Here is a 16,210-nt window from a genome sequence, read left to right as displayed (position 1 = left end):
TGGATGATCTCTTTTTTTTTGAGAGGGCACCTCTCATATTTATTGATCAAATGGTTGTTAACAACAATAAAATTCTGTATAGGGGACTCAATGCACAATCATTAATCAACCCCAAGCCTAATTCTCAACAGTCTCCAATCTCCTGAAGCATAACGAACAAGTTCTTACATAGTGAATAAGTTCTTACATGGTGAACAGTGCAAGGGCAGTCATATCACAGAAATGTTTGGTTTTGGTCACGCATCATGAACTATAAACAGTCAAGTCAGATGATTATTCGTTTGATTTTTATACTTGATTTATATGTGAATCCCACATTTCTCCCTTATTATTATTATTTTTTAAGAAAATGCTAAAGTGGTAGGTAGATGCAAGATAAAGGTAGAAAACATCATTTAGTGCTGTAAGAGGGCAAATGTAGATGATCAGGTCTGTGCCTATAGACTAAGTATTAATCCAAGCTAGACAAGGGCAACAAAACATCCATGGATGCAGAAGATTTCTCTCAAAATGGGGGTGAGGTTCTAAGCCTCACCTCTGTTGATCCCCAGTTTCTCACCTGATGGCCCCCCTGCGACTGTGCCTGTCTTAGGTTGTTCCTCCCTTAAGGAATCTTACCCATCTCTAGCTAACCAGTCATCTTCCAGGGCCATACAGGGAAATGTAAAGTTGGTAAGTGAGAGAGAAGCAATATTGTTTGAAAAGGTTAGCTTTTTACTTCTTTGCAGATTTATGCCCTGTGGCTTCTATGCCCAGCATTTGTCTTGAGGTATCTTTACCACTTGGAAGAATTATGATACTTGGTACTTTTCTATATGAGGCACGAATTCTACTTAAGGGTTGTAATTAGGAAGGAAGAAGAAAAGCTGTCGAAGTAGCAGACGGAAGAAAACATGGGAAGATTGATTATTTCTTTGACATATCTTCTTGTAGAGTAACATAGCCATGTATAGGTTTTAACAAACTACGAATTAAATTGCGTACACACAACAGAATAAGAATACAGCTACATAACAAAAGCAGACCTACAATTACCAGCCATATCCAGTGAAACCAAGAAAACCAGTTAGGTACCCTAGGCATTTGTGAAAACTTATCAATGATATGATGGATATTGTCTAACTGAATTTGAATAGTTTGAGAAAAATCAGACAAATTAAGACAACACATTCCTGGGAACTGTTCACATCCCATATGTTCTTTTAGTCTATAGTTGCACGATTTTGGAGCACTGCAACTTGTACTTCTGCTAATTCTTGGTTGAGTTCTGACAGTATAGATCCAGTCAAATTTGTTGTTTTACTTTATACACAGGCCAGCTTAGATATCTCCTTCTTCATTCCAATGGCAAGTCCAGGAACCGATGGGATGAATGCAGCTACAACTGCAACAGCTACAGGATCTTTGTTGAAGATTTTTGATGATAATCTTCTGGAATGACTCTTTCAGAGGATGTTGATGTTGGAAGTTCTTCATATCGTATCTTAATTCGTATTCTGGGTAGCCAAATTAGGCTTTGATCCTCTGTATAAACACAAACAAACCCTTTGCCCACACTTTGATATGCCCTTTATACCATTGTGAAGAACGTATTCGAGATCACCACACAGGAACTGCTTTTTTTTTTAAGAGAAAGAAATATTATCAGAAAAATGTACTTCCATAGCTGAACATCCAACACCCTTTAAAAGATCAAAATTAAGGATATGTAAAGCATGCATTAATTGTTGATTTGCACTTAATTTTATCCTATCAGGGAGTAATCCCCCTTTTTTTGTTATCATTGATCTACAATTACATGAAGAATATTACATTTACTAGGCTCTCCCCTACACCAAGTCACCCCCACAAACCCCATTACAGTCACTGTCCATTAGCATAGCAAAGTGTGGTAGAATCACTACTTGTCTTCTCTGTGTTGCACAGCCCTCCCCTTTCTCCCACCCCTCACATTATACATGCTAATCATAAGGCCCCCTTTCTTCTCCCCCACCCTTATCCCTCCCTACCCTCCCATTCTCCCTAGTCTCTTTCCCTTTGGTAACTGTTAGTCCATTCGTGGGTTCTGTGATTCTGCTGCTGTTTTGTTCCTTCAGTTTTTCCTTTGTTCTTATACTCCACAGATGAGTGAAATCATTTGGTACTTGTCTTTCTCCACCTGGCTTATTTCACTGAGCATAATACCCTCTAGCTCCATCCATGTTGTTGCAAATGGTATGATTTGTTTTCTTCTTATGGCTGAATATTCCATTGTTTATATGTACCACATCTTCTTTATCCATTCATCTACTGATGGACACTTAGGTTGCTTCCAATTCTTGGCTATTGTAAATAGTGCTGCGATAAACATAGGGGTGCATCTGTCTTTTTCAAACTGGAGTACTGCATTCTTAGGGTAAATTCCTAGGAGTGGAATTACTGTGTCAAATGGTAAGTCTATATTGAGCATTTTGAGGAACCTCCATCCTGCTTTCAACAGTGGTTGAACTAATTTATATTCCCACCAGCAGTGTACGGGGGTTCCCCTTTCTCCACAACCTCACCAACATTTGTTGTTTGTCTTTTGGATGGTAGCCATCCTTACTGGTGTGAGGTGATATCACATTGTGGTTTTAGTTTGCATTTGTCTAATAACTAGCTGTGTGGAGCATCTTTTCATGTGTCTGTTGGCCATCTGGATTTCTTCTTTGGAGAACTGTCTCTTCAGCTCGTCTGACCATTTTTTAATTGGATTATTATTTTTTTGTTTGTTGAAGTGTGTGAGCTCTTTATATATTTTGGATGTCAAGGCTTTATCGGATCTGTCATTTATGAATATATTCTCCCATCCTGTAGGGTACCTTTTTGTTCTATTGATTGTGTCCTTTGCTGTACAGAAGCTTTTCAGCTTGATATAGTCCCACTTGTTCATTTTTGCTTTTGTTTTCCTTGCCCGGGGAGATATATTCAAGAAGAGGTCACTCATGTTTATGTCTAAGAGATTTTTGCCTATGTTTCTTTCTAAGAGTTTTATGGTTTCATGACTGACATTCAAGTCTTTGATCCATTTGGAATTTACTTTTGTGTATGGGGTTAGACAGTGATCCAGTTTCATTCTCTTACATGTAGCTGTCCAGTTTTCACAGCACCATCTGTTGAAGAGACTGTCATTTCCCCACTGTATGTCCATGGCTCCTTAATCAAATATTAATTGACCATATACGTTTGGGTTACTGTCTGGAGTCTCTAATCTGTTCCACTGGTCTGTGGCTCTGTTCTTGTGCCAGTACCAAATTTTCTTGATTACTATGGCTTTGTAGTAGAGCTTGAAGTTGGGGAGTGAGATCCCCCCCGACTTTATTCTTCTTTCTCGGGATTGCTTTGGCTATTTGGGGTCTTTGGTGTTTCCAGATGAAGTTTTTGAACTATTTGTTCCAGTTCGTTTAAGAATGTTGCTGGTAATTTGATAGGGATTGCATCAATTCTGTATATTGCTATGGGCAGGATGGCCATTTTGACGATATTAATTCTTCCTAGCCAAGAGCATGGGATGAGTTTCCATTTGTTAGTGTCCTCTTTAATTTCTCTTAAGAGTGTCTTGTAGTTTTCAGGGTATAGGTCTTTCACTTTCTTGGTTAGGTTTATTTCTAGGTATTTTATTCTTTTTGATGCAATTGTGAATGGATTTGTCTTCCTGATTTCTCTTTCTATTAGTTCATTGTTAGTGTATAGGAAAGTCCCAGATTTCTGTGTGTTAATTTTGTATCCTGCAACTTTGCTGTATTCCGATATCAGTTCTAGTAGTTTTGGAGTGGAGTCTTTAGGGTTTTTTATGTACAATATCATGTCATCTGCAAATAGTGACAGTTTAACTTCTTCTTTACCAATCTGGATTCCTTGTATTTCTTTGTTTTGTCTAATTGCGTGGCTAGGACCTCCAGTACTATGTTAAATAACAGTGGGGAGAGTGGGCATCCCTGTCTTGTTCCCGATCTCAGAGGAAAAGCTTTCAGCTTCTCGCTGTTCAGTATGATGTTGGCTGTGGGTTTATCAGATATGGCCTTTATTATGTTGAGGTACTTGCTCTCTATACCCATTTTGCTGAGAGTTTTTATCATGAATGGATGTTGAATTTTGTCAAATGCTTTTTCATCATCTATGGAGATGATCATGTGGTTTTTGTCCTTTTTGTTGATGTGGTGGATGATGTTGATGGATTTTTGAATGTTATACCATACTTGCATCCCTGGGATGAATTCCACTTGTTCATGGTATATGATCCTTTTGATATATTTTTGAATTTGGTTTGCTAATATTTTATTGAGTATTTTTGCATCAACATTCATCAGGGATATTGGTCTGTAATTTTCTTTTTTGGTGGGGTCTTTGCCTGGTTTTGGCATTAGGGTGATGTTGGCTTCATAGAATGAGTTTGGGAGTATTCCCTCCTCTTCTATTTTTTGGAAAACTTTAAGGAGAATGGGTATTATGTCTTCTCTGTATGTCTGATAAAATTCCGAGGTAAACCCCTCTGGCTTTGGGGCTTTGTTCTTGGGTAGTTTTTTGATTACCATTTCAATTTCTTTGCTCATAATTGGTTTGTTTAACTTTTGTGTTTCTTCCTTGGTCGGTCTTGGAAGCTTGTATTTTTCTAGGAAGTTGTCCATTTCTTCTAGGTTTTCCAGCTTGTTACTACATCAGTTTTCATAGTAGTCTTTAATAATTCTTTGTATTTCTGTGGAGTCTGTTGTGGTTTTTCCATTCTCATTTCTGATTCTGTTGATGTGTGTTGATTCTCTGTTTCTCTTAATAAGTTTGGCTAGAGGTTTTTCTATTTTGTTTATTTTCTCAAAGAACAAGCTCTTGGTTTCATTGATTTTTTCTATTGTTTTATTCTTCTCAATTTTGTTTATTTCTTCTCTGATCTTTATTATGTCCCTCCTGTTGACTTTAGGCCTCATTTGTTCTTCTTTTTCCTGTTTTGATAATTGTGATGTTAGACTATTCATTTGGAATTGTTCTTCCTTCTTTATGTGTGCCTGGATTGCTGTATACTTTCCTCTTAAGACTGCTTTCGCTGCGTCCCACAGAAGTTGGGGCTTTGTGTTGTTGTTGTCATTTGTTTCTATATATTTCTTGATCTCTATTTTAATTTATTCATTGATCCATTAATTATTTAGGGACATGTTGTTAAGCCTCTATATATTTGTGAGCCTTTTTTTTTTCTTTGTAGAATTTATTTCTAGTTTTATACCTTATTGGTCTGAAAAGTTGGTTGGTAGAATTTCAATCTTTTGGAATTTACTGAGGCTCTTTTTGTGGCCTAGTATGTGGTCTATTCTGGAGAATGTTCCATGTGCAGTTGAGAAGAATGTGTATCCTGTTGCTTTTGGATGTAGAGTTCTATAGATGTCTATTAGGTCCATCTGTCCTAGTGTTTTGTTCAGTGACTCTGTGTCCTTACTTATTTTCTGTCTGGTGGATCTGTCCCTTGGAGTGAATGGTGTGTTGAAGTCTCCTAAAATGAATGCATTGCATTCTATTTCCTCCTTTAGTTCTGTTAGTATTTGTTTCACATATGCTGGTGCTCCTGTGTTTGGTGCATATATATTTATAATGGTTGTATCCTCTTGTTGGACTGAGCCCTTTATTGTTATGTAATGTCCTTTATCTCTTGTTACTTTCTTTGTTTTGAAGTCTATTTTGACTGATAGTACACTGCAACCCCTGCTTTTTTCTCGCTGTTGTTTGCATGAAATATGTTTTTCCATCCCTTGACTTTTATACAATTTATTTCTAGTTTTATACCTTTGTGGTCTGAAAAGTTGGTTGGTAGGGTCTCAATCTTTTGGAATTTACTGAGGTTCTTTTCGTGGCCTAGTATGTGGTCTATTCTGGAGAATGTTCCATGTGTACTTGAGAAGAATGTGTATCCTGTTGCTTTTGGATGTAGAGTTCTATAGATGTCTATTAGGTCCATCTGTTCTAGCATGTTGTTCAGTGCCTCTGTGTCCTTACTTATTTTCTGTCTGGTGGATCTGTCCTTTGGAGTAAGTGGTGTGTTAAAGTCTACCAAAATGAATGCATTGCATTCTATTTCCTCCTTTAATTCTGTTAGTATTTGTTTCACATATATTGGTGCTCCTGTATTGGGTGCATATATGTTTATAATGGTTATATCCTCTTGTTGGACTGAGTCCTTTATCATTATGTAATGTCCTTCTTTATCTCTTGTTACTTTCTTTATTTTGAAGTATATTTTGTCTGATACTAATATTGCAACACCTGCTTTTTTCTCTCTGTTGTTTACATGAAATATCTTTCTCCAACCCTTGACTTTTAATCCGTGCATGTCTTTTTGGGTTTGAGGTGAGTCTCTTGTAACAGCATATAGATGGGTCTTCCTTTTTTATCCATTCTACTACTCTGTATCTTTTGATTGGTGCATTCAGTCATTTACATTTAGGGTGACTATTGAAAGATATGTACTTATTGCCATTGCAGGCTTTAGATTCATGGTTACGAAAAGTTCAAGGTTAGCTTCTTTAGTATCTTACTTTAGTACCTAACTTAGCTTGCTTATTGAACTGTTATATACACTGTCTGGAAATTCTTTTCTTCTCTCCCTTCTTATTCCTCCTCCTCCATTCTTTATATGTTGGTTGTTTTATTCTGTGCTCTTTCGTGTTTCCTTTAACTGCTTTTAGTGGGTAGTTTATTTTATTTTTTGCCTTTAGGTAGTATTTGGTTGGTCTGCTTTCTTTTCTGTGATTTTATTTTCTCTGGTGACATCTGTTTAGTCTTAGGAGTGCTCCTGTCTAGAATAGTCCCTCTAGAATACCCTGTAGATGTGGTTTGTGGGAGGCAAATTCCCTCAACTTTTACTTGTCTGGGAATTGTTTAATCCCTCCTTCATATTTCAATGATAATCGTCCTGGATACAGTATCCTTGGTTCAAGGCCCTTCAGTTTCATTGCATTAAATATATGATGCTGTTCTCTTCTGGCCCGTAAGGTTTCTGTTGAGAAGTCTGATGACAGCCTGATGGGTTTTCCTTTATAGGTGACCTTTTTCTTCTCTCTAGCTGCCTTTAAAACTCTGTCCTTGTCCTTGATCTTTGCCATTTTAATTATTATGTATCTTGGTGTTGTCCTCCTTGGGTCCTTTCTGTTGGGTGTTCTGTGTATTTCCTTGTTCTGATTGATTATTTCCTCCCCCAGTTTGGGGAAGTTTTCAGCAATTATTTCTTCAAAGACACTTTCTATCCCTTTTTCTCTCTCTTCTTCTTCTGGTACTCCTATAATGTGGATATTGCTTCTTTTGGATTGGTCACACAGTTCTCTTAATATTGTTTCATTCCTAGAGATCCTTTTATCTCTCTCTGTGTCAGCTTCTATGCATTCCTGTTCTCTGGTTTCTATTCCATCAATGGCCTCTTGCATCTTATCCATTCTTCTTATAAATCCTTCCAGAGTTTGCTTCATTTCTGTAATCTCCTTCCGGACATCTGTAATCTCCCTCCGCACTTCATCTCTTAGCTCTTGTATATTTCTCTGCATCTCCGTCAGCATGTTTATGATTTTTATTTTGAATTCTTTTTTAGGAAGACTGGTTAGGTCTATCTCCTTCTCAGGTGTCAACTCTGTAATCTTTGTCTGCCTCAAATTTTGCCTTTTCATCGCGATAGAGATAGTTTGCAGAGCTGGCATGAGTGACAGCTGGAAGAACTTCCCTTCTTGTTGGTTTGTGGCCTTCCTCTCCTGGGAGAACAGCATCCTCTAGTGGCTTGTGCTGGCAGCTGCGCACAGATGGGGCTTCTGATTCTTGCCCGGCAGTGATGGAGTTTATCTCCGCTGTTGCTGTTGGTGTTGCCTGCCTCAGGCTGCTTCTCTTATATGGTGGAGCTGAGTTGGAGGGGTAATGGCCAGGAGGCTGTTCATCTCTGTGAGGGGCCTCTGAGCTACCCTGCTATCCAGAGGGTTTAGGGTGCCTGGAGTTCCCTGCTGCTGGACTAAGTGTCCCGGGATGCTTCAGTCCGGCAGTGTGGTCCCTGTCTCTTTAAGACTCCCAAAAAGCACTGGTTTTTCTTTGTCCCCGGGTCGCCGGCTGCAGGGACCCGCTCACAAGTCTTACTGTCCTGTTTCCCTAGTATCCAGCACCCCACGCATGCACTGTGTCTGCGCTCTGGTACAGATGGCTAGGGCTGGCTATTTAGCAGTCCTGGGCTCCCTCTCCTTCCCCACTCCTCTGACTCCTCTCCTCCCACTGGGAGCTGGTGTATGGGGCGCTCGGGTCCCACCAGGCTGTGGCTTGTATCTTACTCCTTTCATAAGGCGCTGGGTTCTCGCAGGTGTGGATGTAGTCTGGCTGTTGTCCTGTGTCTCCTGGTCTCTCTTTTTGGAAGAGTTATCTTTGTTGTATTTTCAAAAATATATGTGGTTTTGCAAAAGTTTCTGTGATGACTGCCCTTGCACTGTTCACCATGTAAGAACTTATGCACTATGTTAAGAATTTGTTCACCATGTAAGAACTTCTTTGTTATGCTTCAGAAGATTGGAGACTGTTGAGAACTAGACTTGGGGTTGATTAATGATTGTACATTGAGTCCCCTATACAGAATTTTATTGTTGTTAACAACCATTTGATCAATAAATATGAGAGATGCCTTCTCAAAAAAAAAAAAATATATATATATATATGTAGTTTTGAGAGGAGATTTCCGCTGCTCTACTCACACCGCCATCTTGGCTCCACCCATGGATGATCTTTTTGATGTATTTTTGAGTTAGGTTTGCTAACATTTTTTTGAGGATTTTTGAATCTATGTTCATCAGGAATTTGGTCTGTAATTTTCTTTTTTTATGGTGTCTTTGTCTAGTTCTGTTATTAAAGTGATGCTGGCCTCATAAAATGAGTTTGGAAGTATTCCCTCCTCTTCTACTTTCTGGAATACTTTAAGAAAGTTGGGTATTAGCTCTTATTTAAATGTGCAATTTTTAGTATATATATATTGTGCAGCCTGTATCACTAATTCCAAAATGTTTCCATTCCTCAAAATAAACCTCATAACTATTAGCAGTTAGTCATAATTCTCCTCCACTCCCGTTCCCTGGGAAGCAAATAACCTACTTTCTATATGGATTTTCCTGTCCTGGACATTTCATGTAAATGAAATCCTACAGTATGGACTTTTATGTCTGCTTCACTAAGTATAATATTTTCCAGATTCATGCACATTATAGCATGTGAGAGTACCTCATTCTTTCTTTTGTCTGAGTAATATTCCAATGCACAAATATTCCACATTTTGTTTATCCATGAATCATGTGATGTGACCTTATACTTTGGCAAAGTGTCTTTGGCTCTTTTTAAAATTTGGTTGTTTTATTATTGTTGAAGTTCTTTGTATATTTTGGATACATGATGTTTATCAGGTATGTATTTGTTATGCAAATATTCCCCCCCCCCCTTCATTTTTTGCTTTTTTTCCTCTGAGGAACCAGACATTAAAGACTATGACATTCAAAGGCTTCTGCATATATATGAAAAATTAGGAGGTGACCACACATGCCCAAGGAAAGGTGCAGGCTCAGAAAATACAAGAAAAGACAAGTTTACACTTCAGGCTGTAGGACAGCCTGCAATCATTAAAATAATTAACAAAATGACAAACCATGGGGAAAGAGGAAAATCTGATTTTCAGAATTACCACATTACTTGATCCAAATATTCAGTGTAAAAAGAAAAAAAGAATATCCAGAATAGAGAACTATGGGAACTCAACAACAGAAAAAGAAAAAATTAAAAATTGGACAAAGGACTTGAATAGACATTTCTCCTAAGGAGATATATAAGTGGCCAATAAACACATGGAAAGATGCTCCTCCACATCAGTAATAATTAGAAAAATGCAAATCAAAACTACCATGAGATATTACTTCACACCCATTAGGATGGATATTATTAAAAATATATATATGCTGGCAAGGATGTAGAGAAGTTGGGAAGTTGTACACTGCTAGTAGGGGTGTAAAATGGCCTAGCCACTATGGAAAACAGTATGGTGATTCTTCAAAAAATTAAAAATAAAATTACCATATGTTCCAGAAATTAAGTTTCTGGGTATATACCCCAAAATTGAAAGAGATATTTTAATTCAAATAGTCTCAAACACACCCATGTTCATAGTAGCCTTATTCACACTAAAATGTGGAAGCAACCCAAGCGTCCACTGAGGGATGAACAGATAAGCAAAATGTGGTATATACATATAATAGAATAGAATCAGCCTTGAAGGAATTCCAACATGCTACAAAATGGATGAATCTTAAGGATATCATGCAAAGTAAAATAAGTCTGTCGAAAGACAAATACTGTATGATTCCACTTATTTGAAATACTTAGTCAAAATCAGAGAGAAAGTAGAACAGTGATTGCCAGGGAGTTGTGAATCTAAGTGGATTTTCCTGAAGATATCCTGAGTAACTTACTGGGAGTACAGAGCAAATACTGTTGATTGTTTACTGTACGTCAGGCAATGTACTAGGTACCTGCCCTGCATTATCAGGTTGTCTCATTTAATTCTTACAACTTTTGAAGTGAGGATTATTAATCCCTTTATACTGTTTGAGAAAACTGAAATCCAGAGAATTTTAGTATCTTGTCCATGTCAGACAGCTTGTGAGACAGTTGAACGTGACTCTAAACCCTGTTTTCTCCCTGCTACTAAAGATTGCCTGTCATGTTTGGGCATGGAGAAAACACTGAGACTTGGACTGGGATGACTGTAGGGACTTGGAGGTGACGGTGTGGGCTGCATCTCTTATTTCATAGGGCCACATAGAGCAGCCTGAGGCTCAGCACCATTCCCACCAGGAAGAGAGAGAGCTTGCTAGGCACAAAATGCTATCTTAGATGTGTTCAGCCCCTCACTAGAGGCAGAGGTGACAGTCAAAAGGGGGCCTCAAGAATTCAATGGGGTTAGAGCTAGGAGGGCAGTTACAAGCCAAGGCCCTGGCCCCAGGCACTTGTAAGCCACAGTCACCTGCAGATCCTGACCCTGACATCTCTACCCTCCGGCTCCCCAGGTTGGGCCTCAGCTGAGCCTAGGTGCTACCTTACAGAATTTGAATAATTCAAGTCCTAGTAACCTGAGGTGTCAGATTCAGTTGCTGTTGCCATGGGTGTAGATGTCAACCTTGTAATTAAGCTGGTGAAAAGGGCAAAGGGGACGGCCTGCTATTCTGTGCCTCAGAGGGCTCAGGGTTGATGGGATCCCTGCCCCTGTCCTGTGCCAGGCTCATTCCAGAGTCCAGGTATGGGAAATGGAGGGAGGAAGTCAAGTGGGCTAAAATAGAAGTAGGAGAAAGGAACAGACAGTGGAAAGAGGACGACCAGAGTAAGGGAGGCAGAGACCAAGAAAAGGTTACACAGGAAAAGACAGAAGGAAATAGAGACCGAGAGTCTGACTGAGAAAAGGTAAAGCGGGAGTGGGAGGGCAGGGCCAGAGGCTGGAAGCAACAAGGGCCAGCGGGGAAGCAGCAGCAAATGCCAAGGACCAAGTACTAAAATCTAAGGGCAGGTGCAAATAGGAGGGTCAGATAACTGGAGGGGCTACAGAGCTGCCTCGAGGGTAGTTGGACCCAGCAGGTTTCGGTTTTACTTCTGATATCCAGGTATTGTCCACACCATCCTTGGCAGCAGGGCCTGATGCTGCCCTCAGTTGGGCCAGGACGCTCACACCCAGAGGCCTGTCCCACCTCTTGTTGTAGGAGGACCATGGAGCTTGGGTGCCTCCGCCTCCACCTCAGCTGCTCTGCCTCCAGCCTGGGCCTTCTGCTTCTGCTCCCACTGCTTCCAGGTAGGAGCTCAGGGAACCAGCCCTGCTCCCCGGGTGCTGCTGTACGTGTCAGCCCCAAATCTCTCTCCAGTACCTGTGCTGGGGACAAACTCTCCATCTGGAGAGGGAGGAGGACCCTTGCCTGACTGACATAAAGAAGCTGGGGAGCTCCCAGAGATTGAGCTGGCAGGGCCAAGGGGCTGGATCCTGAAGGGCTGAGTTTGGGCTTTATCTGGCAGGCTATGAGGAGCCATTGAACAGTTTTAAGCAACTGCTGGTCAGAAGTGTGAATGATGGTTAGAGGCTCAACTTGCGGTGGGGGACAGTGGAGGCTGCTGTTACGGTCCACTGAGGAAGGGTGGGGCCTGAGCGAGAGAGGCGATTAAACATTCATGAGATGCTGAGCAGCATGACTGACAGGACTTGGGCTCTGGCTGGATTGCAGGGGGAGGGCGCAACAGGGAGGTTTAATTCCCAGATTTCTAGCTGAAGTCACTGAGGTGTACTGTTTGCTGAAATGGGGAATACAGAACAAGGAGCAGGTTTTTAGAGCATGGGGAAAGGAAACCAGTTCATATTTTAGACTATCTAGAGTTAAAGGTGCCTAAAGACATTCAGGTGTGGATTGTTGTATATATGGGTCTGCAGCTCAGGAGAAAAACCTGGACTGGAGAAAAAGAGGGCCAAAGAGAATTCTGAGGAATAATACATGAGTCAGAGATCAAGGACAATGTGATGTGTCACAAAAGTCTAGGAAAGACAGTGTTTTCAGGAAGGAATGGCCCAAAGTATCCGAAGCTTTGAAGAAATCAACTGACGTGCAACTGGAGCAGTGGAGACAGGTTTGAGAGACTGGAGGAGTGAGGCAATGGGGCTCAGAATATCTGGGTGAGAGGTGGGACTCCTGTGGACCACTGGGACCCCTCTAGCATTTGTAGCAGTGCAGGCAGAATCCAGGTCCTTGGGAAGGGAAGGATGGGGAAGAAACCTGTCAGCCTTGCTCTAGAAGACAGTACCAATTTACTCCATGGCATTCACTGCACTCATCCCTGGAGGCAGGCTAGGGAGGAGCTAGAGCTGCAGCTAGACAGAGAGCGGATGTCAGGACCAGTCAAATGGCTGTGAAATAGTGTAGCAGGTGTTAGGGCCCTAGCCCTGTGGGTGTGGAGCAGAGGCCCCTGGACTAGGGTCTCAGATGGACAACCCTTCTTACTGGCCCCTCAGAGTGCCTGGGAGCTGAAGGCAGACTGGCTCAGAAGCTGTTCCGTGACCTCTTCGCCAACTACACAAGTGCCCTGAGACCTGTGGCAGACACAGACCAGGCTCTGAACGTGACCCTGGAGGTGACACTGTCCCAGATCATCGACATGGTGTGTTGTGGTGGAGTGTGCCTGTGACTGTCAAGGAATGGGGGGTGGAAAGTTAAGAGCCTGGGATTATTCTCCGATTTTTTTCTGTGAACATTAAAGTCAATAATAATAATAGCTACTAATTGCTGATACTGTTGGGTGCCCACAATGTGCCCACCATTTTTGCACACTAATTCCTGCCTAGCAGGGATTATCACCCATGTAACTGCTGAGGAAACTGAGGGCCAGAGAAGAATCTGCCAAGGCCACAAAGCAAGGTCAAGCCTGGGAGGGAACTGGACTATATGGGCAAGTCAGGTTTGTGGGTACCATCCAGAGCTCTGTAGGTGAGTGTACACACACACATGGGAGAGTATGCATATGCATGTGGCCACTCTCTGACCCACTAGGATGAGCGGAACCAGGTGCTGACCCTGTACCTGTGGATCCGACAGGAGTGGACAGATGCTTTCCTACGGTGGGACCCTGATGCCTATGGTGGCCTGGATGCCATCCGCATCCCCAGCAGTCTCGTGTGGCGGCCAGACATCGTACTCTATAACAAGTACTGCCTGCCTGGGCCCCTCCTCTCTCACACTCTTTCTTAGAGTTGCCCTTGGCTCTGGATATGCACTGATCACCCCGTCTCCCACCTATCCTGGTTGCTATGCCATCCTGGAATCTTTCCTCCAGACCCTTCCAAACTTCCAGGAGCTCACATTCCCTCCATAGCATCCCCATAGTCAGGCTGGTTGTCTCCTGGGAAGCCACCATGTGGTCCAGGGACAGTTCTGTATCTCTCATGGAGACGGTTCTGGGGCATAAATGTCTCTTTACGGCATACTCCACCCTTCTAGGCCGGCTCTGAGTCTCTCAGGATTCCCTCCCCAAGGACCTGCCTAGGAATTTCTCCCAAGGCCTAGCCCTCTGGAGCATTCTTTTATGATGCCTAAGCCAGTTTTGTCCCAGACAACAAATGGCCCTGCATAATTTCCCCAGAGCCCCTCTAAGAGATCTGCAGAAGACCCTCAAGGGTAGTCACTGTAGTCACTGTGCCACCTGAAGTCTTTTGCAGAGGTTTTTTTTATGTTGCTCTGGGTAGATCTGTGTCCCTTATGGGCCCTTCAGGCCCTGCCCATTCCAGGATTCCAGAGGCACTGAGGGCCCTCTCTTTATCCTCCATGCCATTCCCATTGGCTTTAGGGCCGTCGGATCCCCTGCCCTGCAGTTCCAGAGCTGTGCTGGACTCTGCCCTGGCCTCAGGGGCCCAGGCAGGCCCAAGGCACCTTAGGGAGCCCCATCCCGCCTGCCCCACAGGGCGGACGCGCAGCCGCCAGCCTCCGCCAGCACCAACGTGGTCCTGCGGCATGACGGCGCCGTGCGCTGGGACGCGCCGGCAATCACGCGCAGCTCCTGCCGCGTGGACGTGTCGGCCTTCCCGTTCGATGCGCAGCGTTGCGGCCTGACGTTCGGCTCATGGACGCACGGCGGGCACCAGCTGGATTTGCGGCCGCGCGGCAGTGCCGCCAGCCTGGCGGACTTCGTGGAGAACGTGGAGTGGCGCGTGCTGGGCATGCCGGCGCGGCGGCGCGTGCTCACCTACGGCTGCTGCTCTGAGCCCTACCCGGACGTGACCTTCACGCTGCTGCTGCGCCGCCGCGCCGCCGCCTACGTGTGCAACCTGCTGCTGCCCTGCGTGCTCATCTCGCTTCTCGCGCCGCTCGCCTTCCACCTGCCCGCTGACTCGGGCGAGAAGGTGTCGCTCGGCGTCACCGTGCTACTGGCGCTTACCGTCTTCCAGCTGCTCCTGGCCGAGAGCATGCCGCCCGCGGAGAGCGTGCCGCTCATTGGTGAGCCGGCGGGCGGGGGCGGGGCTCACCCGGTGGCGTGGGGGCGGGGCGATGAGCGGGGAGAAGAGACGGGCCCTGAGACCGGCCCCGCCCCTCCTGGGCCGCTGTGCCCAGCTCTCCACCTGCGCAGGGGCGGAGAGTGGGGACTGGGCCTGTGTTAATGGAGGGACCCTGCTTGGAGTTTGAGGGGGCGCGTTCTGGAAGGCTGCCTCATTCTGAGATTGAGGAGTAAACGCCTTCCAGGGAGAACAGCCCTCCCCTCACAGGCTGTGGGGCAGGAAGAAGTTGATCTTTTCTCAAGGACTTAATGGAAAAAGGTGGATGTCCCCAGTGTCACCGTGTGCCAAGCTCTTAACATTTATTAACTCAGCAAAACATCACCTCAAACCTATGAGGTTGGTTCTGTTGTTACCCCAGCTGTACCAAACGAACAGTAACTTGCCGCAGGTCATGTTCCCACTGTTTGAGAGCGTGTCTCATGGATTGTGGGTCACTGTGGCCTTCAGCAGTGATGGGAACAATTAAGGAGCAGGTAGCTTTTGAGAACCCACTTGTACTGATGCAGGATGGGGAGACTCTGGCCCTTACCTCCTTCCTGCTTCCATCCGTGGGGATTCGAGTGTCCTGAAAGCCTGTGGTGGAGAGCTAGTCTGTATTTGTACTGAGGCGGCTGGGAAGCTGAGGCCCCCCGAATTCCTGCTTTGGGCCCTAGCTCGCTATCTCTCTTACAGGGAAGTACTACATGGCCACTATGACCATGGTTACGTTCTCGACGGCACTCACCATCCTTATCATGAACCTGCATTACTGTGGTCCCAGTGCCCGCCCAGTGCCAGCCTGGGCTCGGGCCCTCCTGCTGGGACACCTGGCCCGGGGCCTGTGTGTGCAGGAACGAGGGGAGCCCTCTGGGCTGTCTAGACCGCCCGAGTCACCACCCAGTCCCCAGCCTCCTGACAGAGGGGCTGGCCCCCCAGCAGGCCCTTGCTGTGACCCGTGGTGTCTGTGCCGTCAGGAAGCCCTACTGCACCATGTAGCCACCATTGCTAACACCTTCCACAGCCACAGGGCTGCCCAGCACCGCCATGAGGACTGGAAACGCCTGGCCCGTGTGATGGACCGTTTCTTCCTGGGCATCTTCTTTTCCATGGCGCTGGTCATGAGTCTCCTGGTGCTGGTGCAGGCCCTGTGAGTCC

General features: G+C 44.1%; 1 protein-coding gene across 1 annotated transcript; it reads left to right on the top strand.

The window, feature by feature from the left end:
- Window positions 1-11,247: 11,247 nt before the first annotated feature.
- CHRNA10 (cholinergic receptor nicotinic alpha 10 subunit) lies at window positions 11,248-16,208 on the top strand. Its single transcript, XM_037026269.2, has 6 exons — window positions 11,248-11,377; window positions 11,751-11,839; window positions 13,006-13,188; window positions 13,578-13,732; window positions 14,485-15,017; window positions 15,749-16,208. Exons 1-6 carry the CDS (start codon window positions 11,248-11,250, stop codon window positions 16,204-16,206), a joined length of 1,548 nt encoding a protein of 515 aa, XP_036882164.2. The 3' UTR covers window positions 16,207-16,208.
- The last annotated feature ends 2 nt before the right edge of the window (window positions 16,209-16,210 follow it).

The sequence above is a fragment of the Manis javanica genome, chromosome 11 (genome assembly GCF_040802235.1).
Source record: "Manis javanica isolate MJ-LG chromosome 11, MJ_LKY, whole genome shotgun sequence".
Taxonomy (NCBI): Eukaryota; Metazoa; Chordata; class Mammalia; order Pholidota; family Manidae; genus Manis; species Manis javanica.
Note: the sequence above shows the minus strand (reverse complement) of the source record. Positions and strands in the feature narration are given on the sequence as shown.

What these genes read in the sequence shown, in the direction of transcription:
- CHRNA10 (XM_037026269.2), top strand. Translation starts at nt 11,248, where the DNA reads ATGGGATCCCTGCCCCTGTCCTGTGCCAGGCTCATTCCAGAGTCCAGG. An exon ending in TCTGCTCCCACTGCTTCCAG is followed by an intron (nt 11,840 to 13,005) that starts GTAGGAGCTCAG and finishes CCCCTGGACTAG; the next exon opens with GGTCTCAGATGGACAACCCT. An exon ending in GACATCGTACTCTATAACAA is followed by an intron (nt 13,733 to 14,484) that starts GTACTGCCTGCC and finishes CCTGCCCCACAG; the next exon opens with GGCGGACGCGCAGCCGCCAG.